Raw genomic sequence first — 23928 nt, forward strand, 5'->3', positions numbered from 1 at the left:
AAGATGTAGACACTGGAAACAAATAAAGTGACAACAGGGAATATACCATAGGGGGAAGAACATAAAAAGAACAAAAAAAATTCACATAGTACATTAAAAACAACAGCAAAAAAGTAAAAATCTCTTGTGTCCATATCTTGGGGTTCATTTTCCTTAGTATCATCATATATGGTCATATGTACATAGCCTTTGAGCTTTTCCATCATCTGATAAGATTATCCTAGACATATACTAATTATTGCAAATAAGGAAAACCACAGGACCTATATTTCTTTGGGCCTGGCTTACTTCACTTAATACGATTTTTTTCCAAGTCTTTCCATTTCCTAACAAATGGGGCAATGTCATTCTTTTTGATGGAAGCATATAATTTCATTGTATATGTATACTACATTTTCTTAATCCATTTATCTACTGAGGGGCATCTGGGTTAGTTCCATAACTTAGCTATGGTGAATAGTGCTGCGATAAACATAGTTGTGTTGGTAGCTTTAGTATGGCCTTGTTTGTGATCAGTCTCTGGGGCTTGAACTCTGGGCCTGGGCACTGTCTCTGAGCCTCTTTGTGTTCAAGGCTAGTGCTGTACTACTTGAGCCACAACACCATTTCCAGAATTCTGTGAATAGTTTATTGGAGATAAGAGTCCTATGGGCTTTCCTACCTAGGATGCTTCAAAACATGATCCACATCTCAGCCTTCTGACTAGTATTACAGGCATGAGTTATGGGTGCCTGGCTCCAGATTTTTCTTTGAATCCAAGTTTTCCTCAGGACTTGTACCAGTACTTCCAAGGCACTTACCAAATTTTAGAGAATATGATCTACTTTATTGATGTGATCTCACATTAAGTGTTTTAGACAATATGATCTACTTTATTGACGTGATCTCACATTAAGTGTTTTACTTTTAAAATGTACTGGTATTCAAAGGAAAAAGAAGTCACCTTTTACATATCAGTAATTAAAAATGTTTATATTCTAGTCAACATGCATAAAACTGAAAAGAACAAAAAAGATAAAGGTTCCTTTATTTTCTGTACCTCTCAATAAAAGAAGACTCTGAAAATGATTGAGATTTTGAATGTGAGTTGAAACAAGCAAGCTGATTTTTTTTTTAATCCTGGCAAGTATAAAGGACAGAAATATTAAAAGAAAACACTCTAGTATCTATCATTCAAATTTTTCTTGTTATTTCTTGAGACTCTCTTGATTTTAATAAGGAATAACATTAAAATTCTCAGCAAGACTGATTCAAAATAAAAATATTAGATTAGAAATATCTTAAAACATTAATGAACAAAATTAAACTTAAATGACTTACCTCAGAACCAATGTAATTTCTTACCAATAATTCTGTATCCTAATAAAACCTATTTACCAAACTATGTCACACATTCAAAACACCTAGAAAATAGCATTAAATATTTTAGATGATTTCTCTTTCTCTATTTAAAATAGAAGCAGAATTACCTGAGTGTGCAGTTGATGTCATCTTTGAACAACTCGGTGAATAATAAATTAGTTGGGTAAAGAGAACCAACAGATCTGTGAGGGATAGTGAATCTTTACAAAGAAAAAATGGAAAAAAATAATTATTTCTCACATATACTTACAATCTAAAAAGTTTAGTTGTATCCTATCTATGTGGATGATTATATCACAGTTTCTATGAAAACCTAAATTGGCAGAAAGCTACAATGGAAGACAGATAACTCCAGAACCAATTAGACAGAGTACAATAAAAGACAGCAGAGCAAATAATATAATAGCTAGTAGGTGAAGTTACACATTTGAATCTGCTTTGGATCAACCGCTTAACATAAACATAATAGAAAGCTGGACAAATCTCACCATGACTCTGAGATGACATTAATTATGTGCACTAAACTTCAACTTAACCTATTAGCCCAGCTAACTTTCATATGGTTTTATAGAAAAGAAGTCAGCAAACATTTTCTGTCAAAGACAAAACAGTCAATATTTTAGACTTTATGGCCAAACCACTTCGCCACAAATACTCAAGTCTGCTGATATAATACTAAGTAGCAAGTAAATGACTATGGCTATTTAAAAGTTTTACTAGTAAATTTTAATATTTGTGCATCTTTCACATGTCATGAAATGACTGATTTTTTTCAACAATTTAAAAACACAGAAATTATTCTTGACTCACAAGTACACAAACCAGATGGCAGAACAGATTTGGCCTGTGGCTAGAGTTTACCAAACCTTACTAAAGAAGCTTCATCAAGGTCCAAATGGATAGTTTGCAACTATGAAAATAGAAAAATTGTTTGGGGAAGGAGAGTGATAGAGGAATGAGACTGATTAGAATACATTATAAACATGGGAAGAAATGTAACAATAAAACCCCTGTCCCCATTATAATTAATGTCACCTAATTTTTACTAAAATTATAGAAAAAGGATAGATGGTATGTAAAGATAAATACAGGCCTATGCTATTACAGTAGAATAAACCCTTCAAACTCAGTTTTGAGATAACCTGGTATATTTGGTAGGCCAAAATATATAGTCAATGTTAATATAAAATGCTAAACTATAGATAATAATCTGTAAACTTATCAGAAGCCTTTCTACTTCTAAAAAGTACATCAATATCCTACACAATAGCAGTTCTTTAGATGAAAGTCAGTCCTCTAGTAAGTACCCATGATATGCCTTTGTTTCCTAAAACTACACAACACAAACATGAGGACTATACGAGATTTACATAGACAGTCTTTTCTCAAGGAGTTCACAGTTGGGAAAATAAATAGAAAGAATTAGAATAAAAATAAGCAAAAAGAACTAAACAAACCAGTATTCAAAATGAATATTCTTTACAAAAGGAGGGTCACCAAATTTTAGCACTTATGATATGATTTCATAAGGTTCACAAGCTAAGAATAGATTTCACATTTTTTAAATGTGTTAGGGGTCCTCAAAGTATGCTGAGATTCAGCAATTTATTAGGAAGATTCAACACAGAGTTGTACTCATGCTACGCCCTATTTCAATAAAAGGATGCAAAATAAAACCAAAGGGAAAAAGTATACAGAATAAAATCATCACAAGCTAAGAACAAGCTTTTCCTAGCCTTGTCCTGATTAATTCTTCCAGCAATAAGCTGTGATATCACATGTGAGATGTTGCCTACTAAAAAACTTCATTCCAAGTCGCAGCATCCAGGTTCTTTACAGGGGGCTAAGCAAGGAAGACTCTCTGCCTAGTATATTTCCAAATTCTAAACTACAAAGAAGAGAGAAGGAAGTGGTCAGAGTGAATCGCATTGTTTGCATAAACAATTCAAACACAATGATCAGTGTACAAATACCTTAAGTATCATTAACAATGGAGGAACTAATAAGATTGTAGGTTTCCAGATGTCAGCCAAAAGCCAACCTTGAAAGGGAGCAATTCTAAATATAGCAGCCTCAAGCCAGCAATGTTTATTCCTTTTGTACACTACACACACATACCCACACACAATAGAAGGGGTATATAGCACCACAAGTCTAAAATATTTACTATTTGGCATTTTACAAGAAAAGTTTGCTGAACCCTAATCAATACTACATTCTTAGTAGAGCTAGTATTTTTAGAGAATTAATTAAATAATCAATGTGCTAAGGATAACATCAATGTGCTATATAGTTTGAATGGAAGAAAATAAATAGGATTAGGAAAAATAATAGGATGATGTTTCAACTACTGTGTTCTCAAAACTAAACTTGATCATAAACATTCTGAGACCCACAACAGTCAGATCATTATTCCATTTTTACAAATTAAAAAACTGGAACGTCAGAGGACCAGTGGTTTGCCCAAAAGACAAAAGATGATTTGTAGACCAGCCAGAACTTAAGAGGTCTTCTAGAATAAAGATAGCAGTGACACTGACTAAGAAGCATTGTACTCGTAACTTCACTTATGGAATTATATCCCTTTGTATAAAAATTTAATAGTAAAAATAGTAATTTTTTAAAAGGTCTTCTAGTCTATATGCAAAACTGAACCAGTACATAAATAAGGTCTAGGATTTTGAAAGGCAGAAATAAACAAAACAATCATTAAAAGCTGGGGAAATAGAAAAACTTACACAGGCTAAAGTAAATACATACTGAAAACCAAAAGAAAAAATATTTAGGGGCTGGGAAGGTGGCTCCATGGTAGAGTGCTTGCCTTGCATGCCTGAGGCCCTGGGTTCAATTCCTCAGCACCACATAAGCGGAAAAGGTCAGATAATGTGATGTTAGGAAAATGAATCCTTAGATACGTATTTTAATGTTTTTTTCCTTTCATGCATTTGTTTCTAACACATTTATAAGATTATCTCTTTGTAGCTTTGTATGTCCCTCCCCCACAGTATAACCCCTGCTTTCACTATATTTGATGTCAGTATAACTTGTAGAGGAGATGGGGAAAAACAAGTTGTTTAAGGATACAGGTGGACCTGTTGCAACAATGAGAAGTACAAGTTGTAGTGTCGAAAATGAGCTTTACAATGTTGGGGGGTGGGGGAAGCGGGGAGGATTGGGTGGGGGGTTAGGGGGGGAGGCTGGGAAGGGATGTGAAGGGTAAACAAAGGAGGAGGCTGCAATGCTTGATAAGAAATGTACGCATTAACCTGCCCATGTAATTTGTAACCCCTCTGTACAGTGTGTTCACAAAAAATAAAAAGAAAAAAAAAAGAAAAAGCTGGAAGTGGCACTGTGGCTCAACTGGTAGAGCACTAGCCTTGAGCTGAAGAGCTGAGAAACAGCATCCAGGCCCAGAGTTCAGGCCCCATAACTGGCAAAAAAAAATAAAATAAATTTAATAAATAAAGAAATAAATATTTAAAGATGCATGAGACCAACAAGTAGTCAAATGTTCTAAAAGAGACCATATTAAATCTTCAAGTCTGAATAAAGTAATATATATTTTACATATATTATTTTATATATGCTTATAACCATACAATTCTTACTATATCTTAACCTATTCTTAACCTATCATCTTCTAAATGCACTTACCTTTTCTATTCTTTAGCTTTATGGGAAATAATTTTCTGCCTTGTGTATATATCAGCAATCTTCCTAAAAGGCATAGTGAGTGAATGAAATATATATACTGTAATTCTTGTCCTGAATAGTAGAAAGTTTTCTGTTTGTTCCCTTAAAAGAGAAGAAAACAATAGCATGTATTTTGATGTTGTTATATTCTACAATATATTTTCAGAATATCAAATAGTTTTGATATTCAGAATTACATCAAACATTGTTGGTGTAATTTTTTAATTCTTTACTATTTCCTAAGATCTTTTACTCTAAATCTGAGGAAAGGCAGTCATTACAAAATTGGCTACACTCATAAAAGTGTAACATACATCCAATGTCCATTCTAAAATACCTCCAAAACTGTCACCAAAAAAGGATTCAAAAAGCAAGTTAAGGGAGAGAAGACATTAATAGAAAATATTGCTGCTTAATTTTATCCATTAAAGTTAACACAAATAGTCTATTCAAATATTCCAAAATCAAAAAAACTCTGAAATCTGAAATCTTTTTGTGACTAGTCTTCATGGTTTCAGTTAAAGAATTTACTAAGAGAGAAGATAATATAAGTTATCACTGTACTCTCAACTTCCCAATTTGTAGAAAAATAGAACAGCCAAAAAAGATATGAGAGTTTCTTTGAAGAATAAGTATAAAAATCATACACAGTTAAAAATGAAGTTTATTCTTTTATAACAAGTAATATATCTAGCCAAGTGTGGTGGTACATGCCTGCAATCCAACACTTGGAAAACTGAAGCAAGATGACTGGGGTTCAATGCCAATAAGCACTATATAACAAAACCCCATCTCAAGACAAAAAAAATGAAAAGAAAAAATGTATCACTAGACTAGTATCATAAGTAATTATAGATGGAAGAATACAAGTAGGAATAACAATACAAAGTAGAAACTAGTATGCAAAAGAATCTAAGAGAAGATCCAGTCTAGTCAGTAACAAAAAAAAAAAAAAAAAGAGAGACATGAGAGTCAGACTATGAAACATCTCACGTAGAACATAGCTGAAAGTGAGAACTCAGAGGGCAGGCTGGAGTAGTCAATAACAAAAACTACATGTTATGTAACTTCTCCCAATAAGGTACCTGATTAAATGAGGAATACATGGGTAAGGGGAGAGAAAACACTATATCTATTACAGATCCAACAGATTCGAGAATTGAAGAACTGCATATAGAAAAAGAATCAGCATAATGACGAATTAATTCAAAGATATGTTACAAAAGGTCATAATTATAGTGCAGCTTTTAAACTTGTAGGTGTTCATTTTATTTCATTGACAAAATTGAACTTAGAATGCCTCTAACAGTTACTAAAAATTAAGGCATCACTCAGCTAACTTTATACTTCAATAAAAAAAATAATACTTGCCACAATACTTTGAATGTCCCAGAGTCACATCAGTTTTCATGGCCTCACACAATTCCAAGTACTTGACACACTGCTGAACTGCTGTAGTTACCTGATGAAATAATAACAACTTATTAATTTTGGAAGTTTTCAGCCTAAAGACCTAAGATGGATTTTTTAAATTTTTGTTATTTTTTATTTTTATTTCTTGTTGCTGGTCCTAGGGCTTGAACTCAGGGCTTAGGCATTGCCCGTGAGTAGTTTTTTGTTGTTGCTTTTTTTTTTATTGTGAAAATACTGTACAGAGGGGTTACAATTACATGGGCAAGGTAATGAGTACATTTCTTTTTGTTTTTTTTAATGAGTACATTTCTTATCAAGCATTGTAGCCTCCTCCTTTGTTTCCCCTTCCCCATCCCTTCCCATCCTCCCCCCCCCCCCCCCACCTCTCCATGAGTAGTTTTATTCAAGGCTGGCACTCTACCACTTGAGCTATAGCTCCACTTCCAGCTTTTTTGGTAGTTAATTGGAGATAAGAGTCTCACAGACTTTCTTTCCCATCTGGCTTCAAATTGTGATCCTGAGATCTCAGCCTCCTGAGCTGCTAGTAACAGGCATGAACCACCAACGCCCAGCCTGAAATTTAGTTTTAAAGAAAAATGTTGAGACTGGAAATGTGGCTTAGTGACAGGGTGCCTGACTAGCATGCACAAAGCCCTGGGATCAATTTCTCAGCATCACATAAACAAAAAAAGCCAAAAGAGTGCTAGCCATGAGCAAAAAGAAGCTCAGGGACAGTACTCTGGCCCTGAGTTCAAGCCCTAGGACTGCCAAAGAGAAAAAAGAAAACAAAGCTATAAAATGCTGGAGGAAAAAATTTAAGAAAATACTTAGAATGTTACCTTTCTAGTCCCTGAAGCTCAGTTTCTCAGTTACACTTCAACTATGGAATTACTTTTTAAAACACCAGGAAAATATTTGGGAACCAACACGTACATTCTGTCTATTGACAGAAATAAATACATACTTTACATGTTAATGAGAAATGAAAAAGCTCCGTAGCCATGACTTAAATACTCTTTTATCCAGTTCACTAGCCTAGGAGCCTTTTCTTCCCACCCAACTAGCAAAAGATCAATCAGATGAAGCCTCCATTCCCATTTCAAATACCAGAACTTTTGCAGAAAAACAGATACAAACAGATACTTCAAAATTCAAAACCAGAGTCACAATAAAAAAGTGAACTGCAATCATAACTGCATGTAATGATTCTCCTAGGAGTTTCCATTCTCTCTTCTTCCATGCTCCCTTTTCCACAGCACCTACCTACTTCTTACAGACACTCCTTTATCTCTACTTTTCAAACAAAAGTCACTAATGAGATTGCCACAGATAAATGTTAGAATTGGTAATAAAAAGATTGTTGGTCATATCAAAAAGATCAGTTTCAGGTGAGTTTCAGGATTCCTGATTACAATAAAGGCATAAGAACAAATAAAAATATAATTTTCAAAGTATAATTATATATAGTATAATTTTCATTTTTCAGGAAAGTTGGACAGGAAGAAAATAAAAACAGAGTGACCACTGGTCTAGAGTATCAGGCCAGTATGGAACTTTTTATCTGGTTGGAGGGATAGGGCCAGGCTTAAGTGTTCCAGAGAGTAGCCCAATGTAGAACGATCTGACTACACAGGAGAGAAAGAAGAGTTGACAAGAGGAAACAACAGCTCGGACCCAAGTGATGAATGATTAAGTTCTAGATCTAGAAAGTGCAGGTTGCTTGGACAGAGGTAAGTTTGGATTTCCCTACCCACTTCATCGTTAGGGTTTCCGTTGCCTGCAGAGAAGAGTTAATATAGCAGAACTCCCGTCTTTACAAACAGATGTTTTTAAAGTTAAAATTAAAGCATTGGGAACCTGGATTTCAGGAGAACTTCCATCATCCCAAGAAGTGCTGAGAGGGCTTTTGCTGAACAAGTTTGTACAAATAATGTGGTTTATGTCCTTTAGGAGTCTGAGATCCTGGTATGTACTAAGTAGAGAATGCTTCTACGGATCACTCCCAGTAAGAAAGACTGGGCACTGAGTCTCTCTTTTCCCTGTGGAATGCATTTCACTCAAGCTGTCATCTTCCCTAGCAAGTTTTCCTCTTACCGAATACTTAAGTAATGACATTAATCACTCCAATAGTCAGACGTCAACCACCCCCATTCAAAGGACAAGATATCTAAATCCTATTGTCTAAATATGGTATTCCTGAGTCCAACCGCATATCCCAGTTCCACTGCCACACCTTTAATTCACACTGCAATCATCACTATTTGCTTCTATCACTGCACAGCCTCCTCTTGCCTTAACACTTCTCCTCCATGGTATTTCCAATCCAAGTAACAATGCTATTTGGGGGTACTTTTGACACAAAAAATGGTAAAGCTAAAGCACATAGTAAAATAATAGTAATAATAATAGTAAATAGTAATAGTAGTAAAAAAAAAAAAGACATATTAAAAAACTAAGAGAAGAGTAACTAACATAAAACTGTCTCCAAAATAACATACCTCTCAAAGACAAGTTCAGGTGCAATCAAACTTTCACCAATTTCCTTGCATTTATCTCTACCATCTACTTAAATCTCTTGTACTCCCTCTACCGTTTCCTCTAACTTTCTAAATATTCTACTCTTTTGTAAGAAATAGTAATAACCGTGGGGAAAGAATAACCTCATGACAGAAAATGATCACATTTCAGGACATCTCACTAAACCGCAGGAGCAGAAAGCAGGCCTATACACGAGGTGAATCTAAGCACTAGAGAGTGGATTTCTGGGTATAATAAAAGATTGTCTCGCTCCTCAGGTAGATAGACAAAATTATGCAATAAAATTCAGAACTGTATTCAATACACAATGCACTGTGTTATCAGATATCTATCATCTACTTCATTTAGCTGTTAACTTTAAGAAAAGTTAAATTCAGGAGAAAAGATAAATCCAATAGGGTGTAGGGTAGGAAAAAATCAAGTGAATATTTAACCTAAATGTTGAGTCACTTTTTAAAAATGACTTTCAGAGAAAGAAAAACAGCACCATTAAAAGCCATTTCAGAGCTATTCCTTTAAGGTTATATAGGACAATGATTCAAATTGTTCAAAACAAAAGTAAAATATTAACATTTAATACTCAAAGTGTTTTTTAACTAGTCCTTTACTTTGCAATGCTATGAAAACAAAATCTCTTAACTCTACTTAAAAATAAAATACTAACAACATGAAGTTATATGAGGCTTTTATACAATCTATTGAAAATGTCATAAACAGATTTAAAATTATGCAAGAGCTACTAGCCCACATGACATTCTAAATTTAATTTATACTAAATAAAAGATGGAATTCAGTTTTTCTGTTATATTAATCACACATATTTCAAGCTCTGGTCAATCCTGTGTGACTAGGACTTCCATCCCTGGCCAGTGCAGACATTCTATCACTGAAGAAAACATCAGAAAGCACTAATGAGAAGCCAGAGGACACACTCTAGCAGGTCATCACATTTAACAGACTGAAGGGCTAGTCTTTTTAGAACCATCGAATCTCTTACAGAACAAAAAGAAAAATCTATGGAATAGACCAATATTTCCACCACAAGTGCACAATTTGAGAGACCCAAAAGACTTAAATGGAAATAGATCTTTCATCCATTTTCTTCTATTATCTTTACAAAAGCAGAGCCAAGTTTACTTTAAGAAACTAAGTATAGCATTAATAACCTTTTTGGTATCTTATCAAGAGATCTTTTTACAAGTTGAAGTTGAAGACAAAGACTCAAGCTTGATACCCACAACATACATGAAATATAATATATGACCACGGTGGTAAAAATTGTAAATAACTTATAATGAAGTAATTCTACCTGCAAACAAACAAAATTTCTGCTAAGAATAAAATCTGTTTTTTATTAGAAAAGTTACCATTAATCTGTTAGAAAGATTTTAAATACTTCCACTGAGGTTTTTATAATAGAAATTTCTATCTGCACCTAAAACACAGGGGAAAAATCATCTTGTTCTTTGTTTTATTTCTTTGTCTGTCCTAACAAAATCAGTCTATGTTCATATGACAAAAGATTTTCATTTCAATGGAAACCAGAGGTAAAATGTGGCAAAACTTTATTTCAATGCAATTTTTATTCAACTTTTCTAGTACCTGTAACTTCTCCAGGTAATTCCTATCTCACTTGTCAATATCCCTCTCTTCTTGGGCTGCTCAGTGCTCTTGATCCTTTCTTTCAGTTCAGCCTCTACTCTGCGCATCCAAATACTCCAAGTTGCAGAAGCTTTATTTCATCTAACTTCTAAAATCAAGTTTCATCTCTAAATATATAAATTATATTTATTGACCAAAGATAATTAGCGTAAGTTCTTAATATACTTCACATTTGTGATTTTTTTATTACTATTAGTCATGCCATTTTCTTTTCAATTTTGATGTTCTTATGCATTGTTCTACTAATGTAGATAATTTGGTAACTTATTTTACAGTATTAGTCTATGTTTGATATAACTCAAACCAATGGTATCAGGTACCGAAGTATTTATCACTGTGTTTTTTCATGACACGTCCACTCACAAGCATGAGTATATTTTATAGAAGCAATTCCCTTATGATTGCCTCTTGTGAATCAGTTATATCTTAACACTTAATAATAAGGCTTCTTTCTGTGACTCAGATGGTGGAGTACTAACCTGGAGCAATAAAGCTGAGGGACAATGCTCAGGCCCTCAATTCAAGACCCAGGACCAGCACAAAAACAAAATAAAAATAAATAAATAAATAAATAAAGCTTCTCTCAAGCTAGTTTGTTATTCATACCAATGTACTTACATATTTTCTAATTGTAATCCTATCTTTAAGTCTCTATGTTTATCTACTTGATGTTTCATAGGGTGGCAGTTTAAGGTCACATAAAAGGGAATTGCTTCATTATGCAATACTATCACCATTCAACTTCGCATATTTAATATACACCATATATCTTTTTATGATATTATGTCTTAACATAAAAACTGATAGAGAGACTTACCAGGGATTTATATTTCTTTTCAAGAAGTCTTAGTACTGTAGTTCTGCTATAATATGCGTGCTAAAATTAAAGATAAATAGTATTTAATGTTCAAACTATGCCACTTAAAAATCTTTTCTGCATCATTCCAATCACATCATAAACACACAAAAACATAAATTTAAATGATTATAACCAACTGCTTGCAGGTTTTTCTATGCACATTGAATTAGGAAGCACAGCAATCATAAAAATGGATCATTTGTTAACAGACCAGTAAAAAAAAAAAATCATAGCAATGGTGTCCAATATCTATGTTAAATTAGCTTAAAATCATCACAAAAATAGCACTGAATTCATGCTATTCAATAAAGGCATATGTCACGGTAGAAAAAAATTACTTAAAAAAAGAATCAGGTGTGCAAGAAACAAAAGATTTAGGTTAATTTAATTAAACTGAGCAAACATTTATCAAACACTGCAATGTAGATTGCGTAAGTATTAAGCCCTAGAAACTGAATTGTAGTCTGACTAATTCAGTATTCATTGTATAGTTTTGATAACAAAAGGCAAAAAAAGATCCTTCAGCTAGATAATACTCAATTCTGTGCTAAATAATACTTGAGTCTGTGTTGGGCAATACATGAATGAGCCATTGCTTTGCATAGTAAGTCTGCATCTCCTCCCTTCTAGGCAACAAATACCTGAAGCCAGAAAGGCAGAATGAGAGAAGCAGAGATGTAAAAGCAGAAGTCAACACAGAGGCAACCACTGTTAGACAGAGCTTTCTACTTTTAACCTTGGTGGAGGAAAGGAAAAGTAGTAAGAGCTCTCTATAACCCCAAGATTGCAAGGGCTCTACGGGAAACTGCTAGATTTAGGCATTGACCACACTCCCCAAAAATGTAGTTTGGAGAGGAGGCAAACTCAGACATTTGACTCCTCTATGCCCAAGAAAAATGATCATAGAGTCCTTATAGCCTACCAAATATATTTTACAATGCTATTGTTTTTCTTTAAACTATAAAATTACATTTTGAAGAGGTCATTCATCTGAAGTAAATTCAAATGAGTTACCATTTAACTATCATTCTGAAGCTGCAACTCACTAGGGGAACAATCTTGGACAGGTTAACTTCTCCATGCTTTAGTTAAAACATCTCAAAAACAAGAGTATTAGCACCACTTACGTCATAAATTTGCGTAGGAATCAAATGAGTTACACATTATTAGAATTTACAGTATCCAGTAATCAAAAATTAGCTCTTCTTTAAAAGGCATTGCAAAAACCATTCAGTTTTTCCTTACCATCCACTTTTTGAACCACACAGCCTTCGTGTCAACTAATGCAAAAAAGTAGATGGGATCCAAAATCTTTTGTGAGACGAGATGGCTTTGATCATGCTTAACTGATAACAGAGACAAAGTACTCTCCACAATTTCTTCCATATACCTTTAAGTTGGGAAAAGAAGTGATTTTTTTTAAAAAATAGGTAATGTACAAAGATCCATATGTGGAATATGGTGATCTACTTTCAACTATGGAAAGGTCAGATGGCATATACTCTTTAGAAATTTCTGTAGATAGGATTCACACTACCTAAAAGCTCGTGCTGGTTTCTGTATCAATCCAAATATAGCTCTCCTTACAAACTACATTAGAAGTTGTAGAGCTGAAAGGAAAAAGTTTAAAGAACACTTAAGGAATTTGTCCAAAGTAGCAAAGACCAATACAAACTCAAGATCAGAACATCCCACTTCTACCTTGTGATATAACATGGTTACCAGTATGGAACCATTCATATAGAATAGTTCAAGAGACGAAAAGCTTTATAAATATATCAATACTTGGTCAATCATGTAAATTAACTAAAACTACTTTTCCTCTCTCTCTCTCTATTTTGAAATGTTGTGTTTTACATTTGCATAAATTAGGAGACTTACTTATCTGGGTGACGAATCCAGAAAGATGGAACCTCCTTCTGATACTCATTTAGAAGACGAACCTATAAATAAGAGTAAACAGTTCTCAAAAAAAATGAGAATTCTTCGATAGACAAGTAACTTAAAACATAACCATCCTCTAACAAATGGATACCTTTTTAAGTAAGCGATTCACATTGGGATTTGTTATGTCCAGACCAGCTGAGAGAATCAGAACATGATGTTCTCTGGAAAGAAAGTGCAACTCCAAATATTTTGCTGAAAAGTAAAAATATAAACCATTATAACTTTTACATATAATGATTTCTGAAAAAAAAATTCTTGGGCAATTTCCTTGAATACACATAAAACAGAAAAATAACTTTAAATTATTTAATAAACATACCTAAACTTATATAAATTTCCTTGGTCATATGAAATGGTGAAAGTGTAAATGTTTGTGCATAGAATTTTAAAATCCGGTCCTGCAGAAATGAGAAAAAGATGTACAACTAAGATTATTATGAGAATGATAATAAATATTTTTCAAATAATGAAACTCAGAAAAGAAACACAAAATACCTATTCAGAAACCTGATTAAGAATGTATCTATAATAATAGATGACTTGGGAGGAAGGGGGAAGGAAAAGGGAAAAGGAAAGGGAGAAAGGAAGATGGAGGGTAAATAATATTGAAATATATTGCAACTATATATACAAACAGCATAAAGAATATCAATAAAAACTGTTATCAACAGGGTTCAAGAAATAAGAGGGAGTTGGGTTAAGGAAGATAAAAGAGGATGGATTTTGTTGAAAAAGATTATTAACAAGTATAAAAATAAAGCAATGAGGGGCTGGGAAGATAGCTCAGCGGTAGAGTTCATGCCTTGCAAGCATGAGGCCCTGGGTTCAATTCCTCAGCACCTCATAAACAGAAAAAGCAGGAAGTGGTGCTGTGGCTCCAGTAGTAGAGCTCTAGCCTTGAGCTGAAGACTTGAGGGACAGCGCCCAGACCCAGAGTTCAGGCCCGATGACCGGCAAAAAAAAAACAAAAAGAAAGAAAGAAAAAAGAAAGCAATGAAACTCTTGAAATTGGATTAGGAGGTGGGAAGAGGTGAGGGAGAATGATGGAACACTGACTGGAATTCATTGTATATATTGTACATGTGGAATGACAATGTGAACTCTCACTTTATACAGCCAAAAATACATGAACTTATAAAAAAAAAAGATCCATAAAAAATGAAGTTGATAAAGGTAGCTTCTGTAATTAGATATTTAGAGAATTCTGATCATCATGCCTATAAAAAAAAAACCTGTTTATATCGCTTAAGATGAAATGTTCACAAGAACTAGTTCCTCAAATGACTAAAGGTATCTTCTACTAACAGCAAGAAATTCATACTGAACATAGTAATGCTTGAGAAAATCTCTTTCACATTTTAGCTACTGTGAGTTTCATTCAGTTTCATCTACTAGTCCTTTAAGACAGGAGATGAAGAAACAATCAAGTACAGTAATTTGGATCAAGCACAAATTTTAAACAAAAGAATGTCTCACTCTCTACCCAAAAATTACTGATTCTATTACTATTTTCTCTCTATCAGAATTGTTTCCAGTTATGAAACTGGTTTTTGCCCCATAATAGTCTTTAATGGCTAAATAACACAGCTTATACTGACCCATTAGGAACATTGGTATGCTCATACAATTACAATTTCAAAAATAAAGGAGATCTACTGAGGTATGATTCTATCTTTGTTAAGTAATGGGGGGGAAAGGAAAGGAAAGTTCATAGTTGCGTATTTTTGTTGGTAAAAAGCCTTGAAATGTTCAAGGTGACCCTAAAATACCTTTTTTCCTCCCAAGGATTTTATGAAAGTCTGTAATACCCTCTGGTGTTGGTAAGTTTGAACTGCATCCAAGTTTATTAAGTAAACAAACACCTTCTTTTCTTTTGATAACAGTAACAAAAAGCGGGTGCTGGTGGCTCATGCCTATAATCCTAGCTACTCAGGAGGTTGAGATATGAGGATCATGATTCAAAAGTAGCCCAGGCAGGAATGTCATGAGACTCTTATCTCCAATTAGCCACCAAAAAAAACAGAAGAGGAGCTGTGGCTCAAGGGGTAGAGTACTAGCCTTGAGTGCAAAAGCTCAGGGACAGGCCCTAAGTTCAAGCCCCATGACCAAAAATAATAACAAAAAATAGCTTCTAAATACTTCTAAATACTTCCATTTACCAGTCTATCATCAGTGACTGTACACTGTGATTTTCAACAGAAGATGTACTGAGATGACTATTTATTTACCATTTGTACCCTCTACCACAATGAAAGTTCTAATTTCCTAAAACCAACGTTTTTTTTTTTCAATTTTATATACAGAATGTTCCAAAAATAAAAACTAGAAATGTACATGCTATAGATTTTTCTAACACATTTATTAAAAAAACAAAAATTATAACTCTTATGCTAATGCCACACATTCTGTACAAAATATCACATCCATTTTAAAATCAAGGTTTTCACCAACACATCAAGATGAAAAAGACTTGTTATAATAAAGACAAGTTTGGATTTAAAATGTGATGCTTATTTACAGACTTTCACTTATAATCCTAGCTACTGAGGAGACTGAGATCAGAGGAACATTGTTCAAAGCCAGCCTGGGCAGGAAAGTCAGTGAAACAATTATCTCTAATTAACCCCTAGAAAATCGGAAATGGTGCTGTGGCTCAAAGTGGTAGAGCACTAGCCTGGAGCCATAAAGCTCAAGGACAGCATCTAGGCTCTGTGTTCCAACTGAGCAACCAACAAAAAGAAAAAAAAATGATGCTCACATATGATCAAGATTTTTTTTGAATTGTGCACTTGTTAAAATGGGTTTACTTTCATTGTATAATAACTATTTATGACCCAGATGCATATCAAGTTTCATAATTATATCTCTACTGATTTCATGATTTTATAATTTCTGGAATTTTCTATATTTGCTTTATGATTCATCACAAAACAGTTTTCCAAACTCTTAGCTTTTACCTTTCTCTCTCTTCTTCTTCTAAGCACTTAAATAATAAAAATAGACACTTAAATCCAGAAGGAACATTATAAAAGCTCTTTGAAATTAATCAAACAATACTGTTCGTTTTCTGTTTTGGTCAGTTGTGGGGCCTGAACACTGGGCCTGGGCACTGTCCCTCAGCTCTTCAGCACAAGGCTAATGCTCTACCACTTGAGCCATAGTGCCACTTCCAGCTTTTTCTGCTTAGGTGCTGAGGACACGAACCCAGGGCCTCATGCATGCGAGACAAGCACTCTACCACTGAGCCACCTTCTCAGACCCATACAATAGTTTTTAAGACTAAATTTTCATATATCATGAACTATTTTAATTTAGTACAAAAGCAGTATTACAAATACTTGAATATTCCTTCACAAGATAAAACAGGACACACAGTATCCATCTATTATTCATCCATGAAGTATGATATTGACCCTACTGCTAATCTAATTATTAAATAGTAAGTTAATTCCTAAAAAGAAAATTCAGTTAATCCAAAAGCTAAAACTGAAAGTATTATGAAGGTACTATGAAGGAAAGCTATCAAATCCTATTTAGTTCTAGAGGGGTGGAGGAACACGAATTATTCTGAATACTTCTGTAAGTCTCTCCTTACACTAAATACAGGATCTGGATCAGAAAGCGACACTGTCAGTTTTTCACAGAGAGTTGTCCAGTTTTCACAGTTCAGGACATCCGATGGAGGAGCGGAGCACAATGCTTGTAAGGCTTCATATCTCACCTACAAGTTTGAAAAGAAGATTTTCTTTAATAATTAGCCACTGGAAGAATTTTATCTATCCAAATACAATACTTAACCAACTATTGAAAGACAGAGACTGAATGGCTTTTAATGAGACATTTATAAACATTAGAATCTATTCACAAAATAACTCTAAAGAACTCATTTAAGTGCAAAACAGATTTAAAAAATAAATCAACTTGCTATTTTGTATAAAGCAAAATTCATACACTAAATGTAACTAATGAGCCAGTGTGTGTGGTTCAAATCTGTAATCTAGCACTCAGAAGACTGAGATAGGAGGATTACAGTTTCAAGCCAACCCAGGAAGATGAATCCTAGAGACCCAAGAGAAAAAAAGCCCAAGTGAAGGTATAGGTCAAGTGGTACAGCACCAGCCTTGAGGAAAAGAAAATCAAGCAAGAACTCAAGGCCTTGAATTCAAGCCCAAGTAAACCGCACGGAATTAAGGAAGGAAGAAATGATTAAGACCATGAAATGCAATGTCACAAGCCCAAGAGAAATAGAAGAAAGGATCCAAAATATACATAATTATGTACATAGATAACAGGATAACATTAATCAAACTAAGGGACTACTTAGGAGAAGGGGAGAAGAAAGGGAAAAAGAGTGAGTAAACTGTGATACATTGTAAGTATGCGTGAAAACAACATAAAGAAACTCACAAGACTAAGACCAAAAAAAAATCTGTAAAATCTTATCATATTTTCTACCTCAGATTTATTTTCAAGTGAAATAAGATATTATAAACTGTAACTTGTAAAAATCTCTTAAACATAAAGAGAAATAATTCTATATAATTTCTTTTTCAAAATCTTTTTTTCCCTAATAAATAAATTACCAGTTTTACAAGGAATGGTTAGGAGGATGTTAGTCAAATATAAAATTTCAGTTACAAGGAAAAAGTTCAAAAGATTTGTTGTGCAACATGGTAATTGTAAATAACAATGCATTATATACTTAAAAATCAATATGTAGAATTTACCTATTCACACCAAAAATGTTAGTGGCTCAATTTAATCACCATTCAATGTATACATTTTTCTTTTTTTTTTTTGGGTCCGGTCATGGGGCCTGAACTCTGGGCCTGGGCGCTGTCCCTCAGCTCTTCAGCTCAAGGCTAGCACTCTACCACTTGAGCCACAGCGCCACTTCCGGCTTTTTTCTTATGTGGTGCTGAGGAATCGAACCCAGGGCCTCGAGCAAGCAAGGCAAGTGCTCTACCACTGAGCCACCTTCCCAGCCCTCAATGTATACATTTTTCAAGGCATGTCATACATGATAAACAGGCAATGTCTATTTTATATTTTTAAACAGATGCTCACATTTTCTAGAAATAGAACAAACAACTAGTGATTTTTTTCCAAGGAATTGTTAAGTAAAATATTACAAACAGTCGGGCCCTGGTGGCTCATGCCTATAATCCTACCTACTCAGGAGTCTAAGATCTGAAGATTACAGTTCGAAGCCAGCCCAGGAAAAAAACTCCCAGTGAGACTCTTATCTCCAGCTAACCACTCAAAAACCAGAAGTGGCACTGTGGCTCAAGTGGTAGAGCACTAGCCTTAAGCACAAAGAGGCTCAGAGACAGCTCCCTGGCCCTGAGTTCAAGGCCCACAATTGACAAAAAAAAAATTTTTTCAAACAGAGAAACAGTAAAGAATAGCTTTGAACTGCACATATTTCATCCCTACAACATGAAAGAAAGGGAAAATAAAAGTTCCTCTAACCATGACAATTCTCTAAAGAAAAGTCTGAGCTTTCATTTCAAGATTGGAAAGTTTACAAGGGATATCAGTGTGGGGATGCACATAACTAGTAAGGTCTAGCTCCAAGACAACAGCTCAGTTGCCACTGGTTGCAGTGTGGTACACTATAAATATATAATGTATCACTAACTAAATGAGACAGCTCTCCTTAAACTTACCTCTTTAGGCTGCCCAGGATCCAATTCATCTAAAATCAGTTGTAATTTTCCTTGACAAAATTTATAACTCTGTAACAATAGACACAACAGACAGCAGTCACTTAGTAAACTTTTTTTTCGGGGGGTGGGAGGGTGGGAAGAGAAGGAGCAGAGGGCAGGGTGGTAAGGATCCTGGAGATTGAACTCAGGATCTGAGCTTTTTGCTCAAAGCTAGCATTCTACCACATGAACCACAGCTCCACTTCTGGCTTTCTGGGAATTCATTGGAGATAAAAGTCTAACAGGCCAGGAGCTGATGGTTCACACCTGTAATCCTAGTTACTCAGGAGGCTGAGATCTGAGGATTGCCCGTCAAAGCCAGCCCTGGCAGGAAAGGCCAAGAGACTCTTATCTCCAATTTACCACCAGAAAACCAGAAGTGGTACTGTCCTCAAGTGGTAGATCACTTGCCTTGAGTTGAAGAGCTGAAGGACTCAGGCCCAGAGTTCAAGCACCATGACTGACAAAAAAAAAAAAAAAAATCACGGACGTTCCTACCCAAGGCTGGTTTTCAACTGCAATCCTCAGATGGCAGCTTCTAGAGTAGTTAGGATGACAGGCATGAGCCACCGGCACCTGGCTCAGTTAGTAGACTTTTAGAAATATTGCTATAATTATTTTGTCAAAATAATTTTAAGGACAGTGTGCACTCTGAACAAGCAGAGACTAATCTATTTTGATATGGTAGCAAAGTTATAATTTTTGTTTCCCAAGACTTTTAAATGAGAACAAAATGTCCCAACGGAACAGCGTACCATCATATATATGAAAATTAGTGTTTGCTGAGCACTTGCAATACGTAGAACACTATAAGTCTCAAGAAAACATAAAACCAAAATATTGCATACCCAGAAATATGAGATAAATGAAACAGAGAGTTAAACAACATAAACAAATAAAAAGAGTCCAAACAATTACAGTTCTGCTTGAATTTTCTTACTACCTACTTCCCTGTACTTTTTCTTAGCCTTTCTCCATAGTTGTCTCTTGCACTGTAGTAAAAACCCATGTCTAAAAAAATGTTCATAGTAGACCCATAAGAAAAATTGGAGAACCGGGTGCCCGTGGCTCATGCCTGTAATCCTAGCTATTCAGGAGGCTGAGATCTGAGGATGGCTGTCCAAAACCAGCCTGGGCAGGAAAGTCCATAAGATTCTTATCTCCAATTAACCACCAGAAAGAAAACTGGAAATAGCGCTATGGCTCAAGTGGTAGAGCACTTGCCTTGAGCTGAAGAGCTGAGGGACAAAGTCCAGGTGGAGTTCAAACCCCATGACTGACAAAAAAAAAAAAAGAAAGAAAGAAATATTTCCCCCACCAAAGGCAATTTAAATATACATAGTATCTGAAGTCCATCATCTAAAAGTAACAAAAATTAAAATATTAATAGCTGAAAATGAATGTTTTAAACAAATTCTATACCGTATCAATTCATACTAACTCTGAAATATGAGAAATCAGATGCTGAATAATTTCATCAAGTGACACAGATATCAGAGCTCCCCTTCCTTCTTTCCCTAAACTCTCCTGAGGTGTTCCCAACCAGTTCTTTGACTTTGAGCTTGTCATGGTGACTCCTAATTCTTAACAGTCACTTGATCTACAGATTACACAAGTAATCTAATATTCATCTAATACTAATCTAAGTTCATCTAATACTTTCATTTGAAGATTTAGTAATCACTTCAAATTTCATACATCCAAAATAGGATTCTTGACTTCATTTTCAATCCTCAATCTGCCCCCTTACTCAGCCTTTTCCATCTTGACAAATAGCCCTACCACCTATCCAGATTTTCACTGAGATCAGTTGAGACTATGCTTTCCCTCATTTTATACAATATTAAATAATACAAAAACAATCCCCAAGTTTCACTCAACAGAAATCCAACTATCAATGCCACTTCCTTCCTTACTACAACACTACCCCAAGGCAGATCTTGTCCCTGAAAAAAAAAAGGGAGCAGGGGAGAAAGTAAGGGTTAGTGTGGTAGTACACACTTGTGGTCCCAGCTACTCCAGAAGCAGAGGTAGGAGAATCAGATGTAGAAAGATCACAGTTTGATGGGGCTGGGAATGTGGCTCAGTGGTAGAGCGCTTGCCTTGCATGCATGAGGCCCTGGGTTCGATTCCTCAGCACCACATAAGCAAAAAGAAAAAAGCCAGAAGTGGCACTGTGGCTCAAGTGGTAGAGCGCTAGCCTTGACCTGAAGAGCTGAGGGACAGCGCCCAGGCCCAGAGTTCAGGCCCCACAACCGGACCCAAAAAAAAAAAAAAAAGATCACAGTTTGAGAATAGTGAGGAAAAACTTTGTGGGAGACCATATCTGTAAAACAAACTGAAAGCAAAAGAACTGGGGTGAGGTTCATGATGTGACAGTCTATCTGCATAACTAGATCAAGGCCCTGAGTTCACCCCCAGTACCAGAAATAATAAGGTTCTTTGTTTGTTTGTGTCTGCCAGTATTAGGTGTTGAACTCAGGGCCTGGGCACTGTGGCTGAGATTTTTTTGCTTTAGGCTAACACTCCACCACTTGAGCCACAGCTCTGCTTCTGGCTTTTTGGTGGCTAATTGGAGATAACTTTCCTGCCATGCCTGCTTTGAACCATAATCCTCAAATCTCAGCCTCCTAGGTAGCTAGAATTACAAGAATGAGCCACCAGCACCCAGCTAAGCAAAAGGTTTTTCACCTAAATCTATCATAAAATTCCTAGATGTTTTAATTATGTTTTCACCCAATGAAAGAACTTTTGTACTTTTCCTCAAAAGTGCTACACTGAGAAATAACAAAATCCGTTAATATTTAAAAATGTTAAAAAAAACTCAAGTATTAGCTAAAAATAATATTACCACTGTTAATCAAAGAAATTAGTTCAGTGTTCTGATGTCAAATTGGCTCCTCAAGAGATTATTATTCAAATAAACAAATATTAAAATTAAAGCAAAATGAGCTCACACCTGCTCCTATCCAAATCTCCAAGCCACCCACTACCTTAGACCTAACTCCAGAAAGAGGAGCGTCAGCTCTATTGTGTTCATCTCTTAAATCCTTATCTTTCACTTCTACATTTTTAAGATTTTAGGCCCCTACATTTTTCTATGTGCAATACAGGTTAGGCTGTAGGTAGTTAGTCCTGTTGTTCTAGCTGATGCTGTTGAGGAAGACACAAAAGTCTTGGAATCAATTAGTACAAAAATCATCACCAAAAAGAATCTGGCACATGGGCTTGGAAGGTGGCTCAGTAGTAGAGCGCTTGCCTTGCATGCATGAGGCCCTGAGTTCGATTCCTCAGCACCACATAAACAAAAAAGAAAAAAATCGGAAGTGGCGCTGTGGCTCAAGGGGTAGAGCGCTAGCCTTGAGCTGAAGAGCTCAGGGACAGTGCCCAGGCCCAGAGTTCAGGCCCCATGACCGGACCAAAAAAAAAAAAAAAAAAAGAATCTGGCACAATTTTGAAGATTTTAGAAGAGGCAAGAAAATAGATTGAGTTCAAGATATTATTACTATTTGAGAAGTAATGGTAAAAATGGAGAAGAGAGAGAGAAAGAAAGAAAGAGAGATACAGACAGACAGAGACAGAGAGAGACAGAAAGAAAGACAGAGAGAGTAGTTGAAAGCATATACTTTGAAGGATGGGAAAACGCCATGTACCCAATGAAGGAATAATGCTATCCTAAAAAATTCTCAGTGGAAGAATAAAAAGCCTAGCAATAAGATAGAGCTTGAGTTGTTCCCAGAAAGATAAGAATCTATTTTCCTGTCTTTTTCATCTAGAGCTTGCCTAACTTCCTTGGCTCTTTGTCAACCTCTAACTTCAAACCAACAGTCACACCACCCCAACCTCCATGTCAGGCTACATAGCCCCTTCTCTAACTCCACTCATATAGTTCTTCTGACAACACTGGGCCCACCCTAATAATTCAGGAGACTCTCCCCATCTGAAGATCCTTAATTACATCACCAAAATTCCATTTGCCATATAAGGTTCCATGTTTACAGGTTCCTCTATAGGGATGTGGATATGGACATGTTGGATGGACCATTACTTATCCTACCACAAGTACTAAAAGATGAGTCCTTTGAAGCAAAGACTGATCCTAAAACAGGTTAACATCATATCAGGGTAAAACATGACAACTATCCTAAACTCAACTTCTCCATATGAAATGACATAAAATAACCTGGGAACTATAAAAACAAAATTTGATGCCTGTGCTATACTACACTAAATACTGAGACAGAAGAGGATGGCAGAAAAACTACAAGAGCTACAATGATATTTGAAATGTTAATGTATATTAGAGGTAATATTCTAACTTCCCCACGGCAAGGTATGTCCCAGCACAGCTCAGTTAAACCGTAGAGAGACAGGTGGTTCACTCCTGTAATCCTGTCTACTCAAAAGGCTGAGATCTGAGTACGAAGCCAGCCTGGGCAGGAAAGTCCATGAGACTTTTACCTCCAGAAAACCAGAAGTGGCGCTGTAGCTCAAGTAGTAGATCGTTAGCCTTGAGCTGAAGAGCTGAGGGACAGTGCTCAGGCCCAGAATTCAAGCCCCACGACTGACAAAAAAAATAAATAAATAAATCAAATAAAACAGCAATATCTAATATGTTAACATTTTATTACTCATAGAAGAATTCAGACATATTTTCAAGTCCAGAGTGAGTAATAATATGAAGGCATCTTTACCAATATGGATAGTTAATGGAATTGTTACTGTGTGCATGCTCAGATTGATTGC

At 35.3% G+C, this 23928-nt stretch overlaps 1 protein-coding gene across 1 annotated transcript in view; it reads right to left on the reverse strand.

Moving 5' to 3' along the window:
* Tbc1d32 (TBC1 domain family member 32) overlaps positions 1 to 23928 on the reverse strand; it is a 131694-nt gene that overhangs the window by 93819 nt on the left and 13947 nt on the right. Inside the window, exons 4-13 of the mRNA XM_042669395.1 lie at positions 19144 to 19212; positions 17070 to 17195; positions 13794 to 13872; positions 13563 to 13666; positions 13409 to 13470; positions 12773 to 12917; positions 11486 to 11545; positions 6427 to 6517; positions 5017 to 5157; positions 1470 to 1562 (exon numbers count right to left, since the gene is read on the reverse strand). Of these exons, the coding sequence (XP_042525329.1) occupies positions 1470 to 1562; positions 5017 to 5157; positions 6427 to 6517; positions 11486 to 11545; positions 12773 to 12917; positions 13409 to 13470; positions 13563 to 13666; positions 13794 to 13872; positions 17070 to 17195; positions 19144 to 19212 (970 nt within the window). The remainder of the gene's footprint in view (positions 1 to 1469; positions 1563 to 5016; positions 5158 to 6426; positions 6518 to 11485; positions 11546 to 12772; positions 12918 to 13408; positions 13471 to 13562; positions 13667 to 13793; positions 13873 to 17069; positions 17196 to 19143; positions 19213 to 23928) is intronic.

This window comes from Dipodomys spectabilis, unplaced genomic scaffold, assembly GCF_019054845.1.
Source record: "Dipodomys spectabilis isolate Male_0828 unplaced genomic scaffold, ASM1905484v1 ptg000001l, whole genome shotgun sequence".
Lineage (NCBI taxonomy): Eukaryota > Metazoa > Chordata > Mammalia > Rodentia > Heteromyidae > Dipodomys > Dipodomys spectabilis.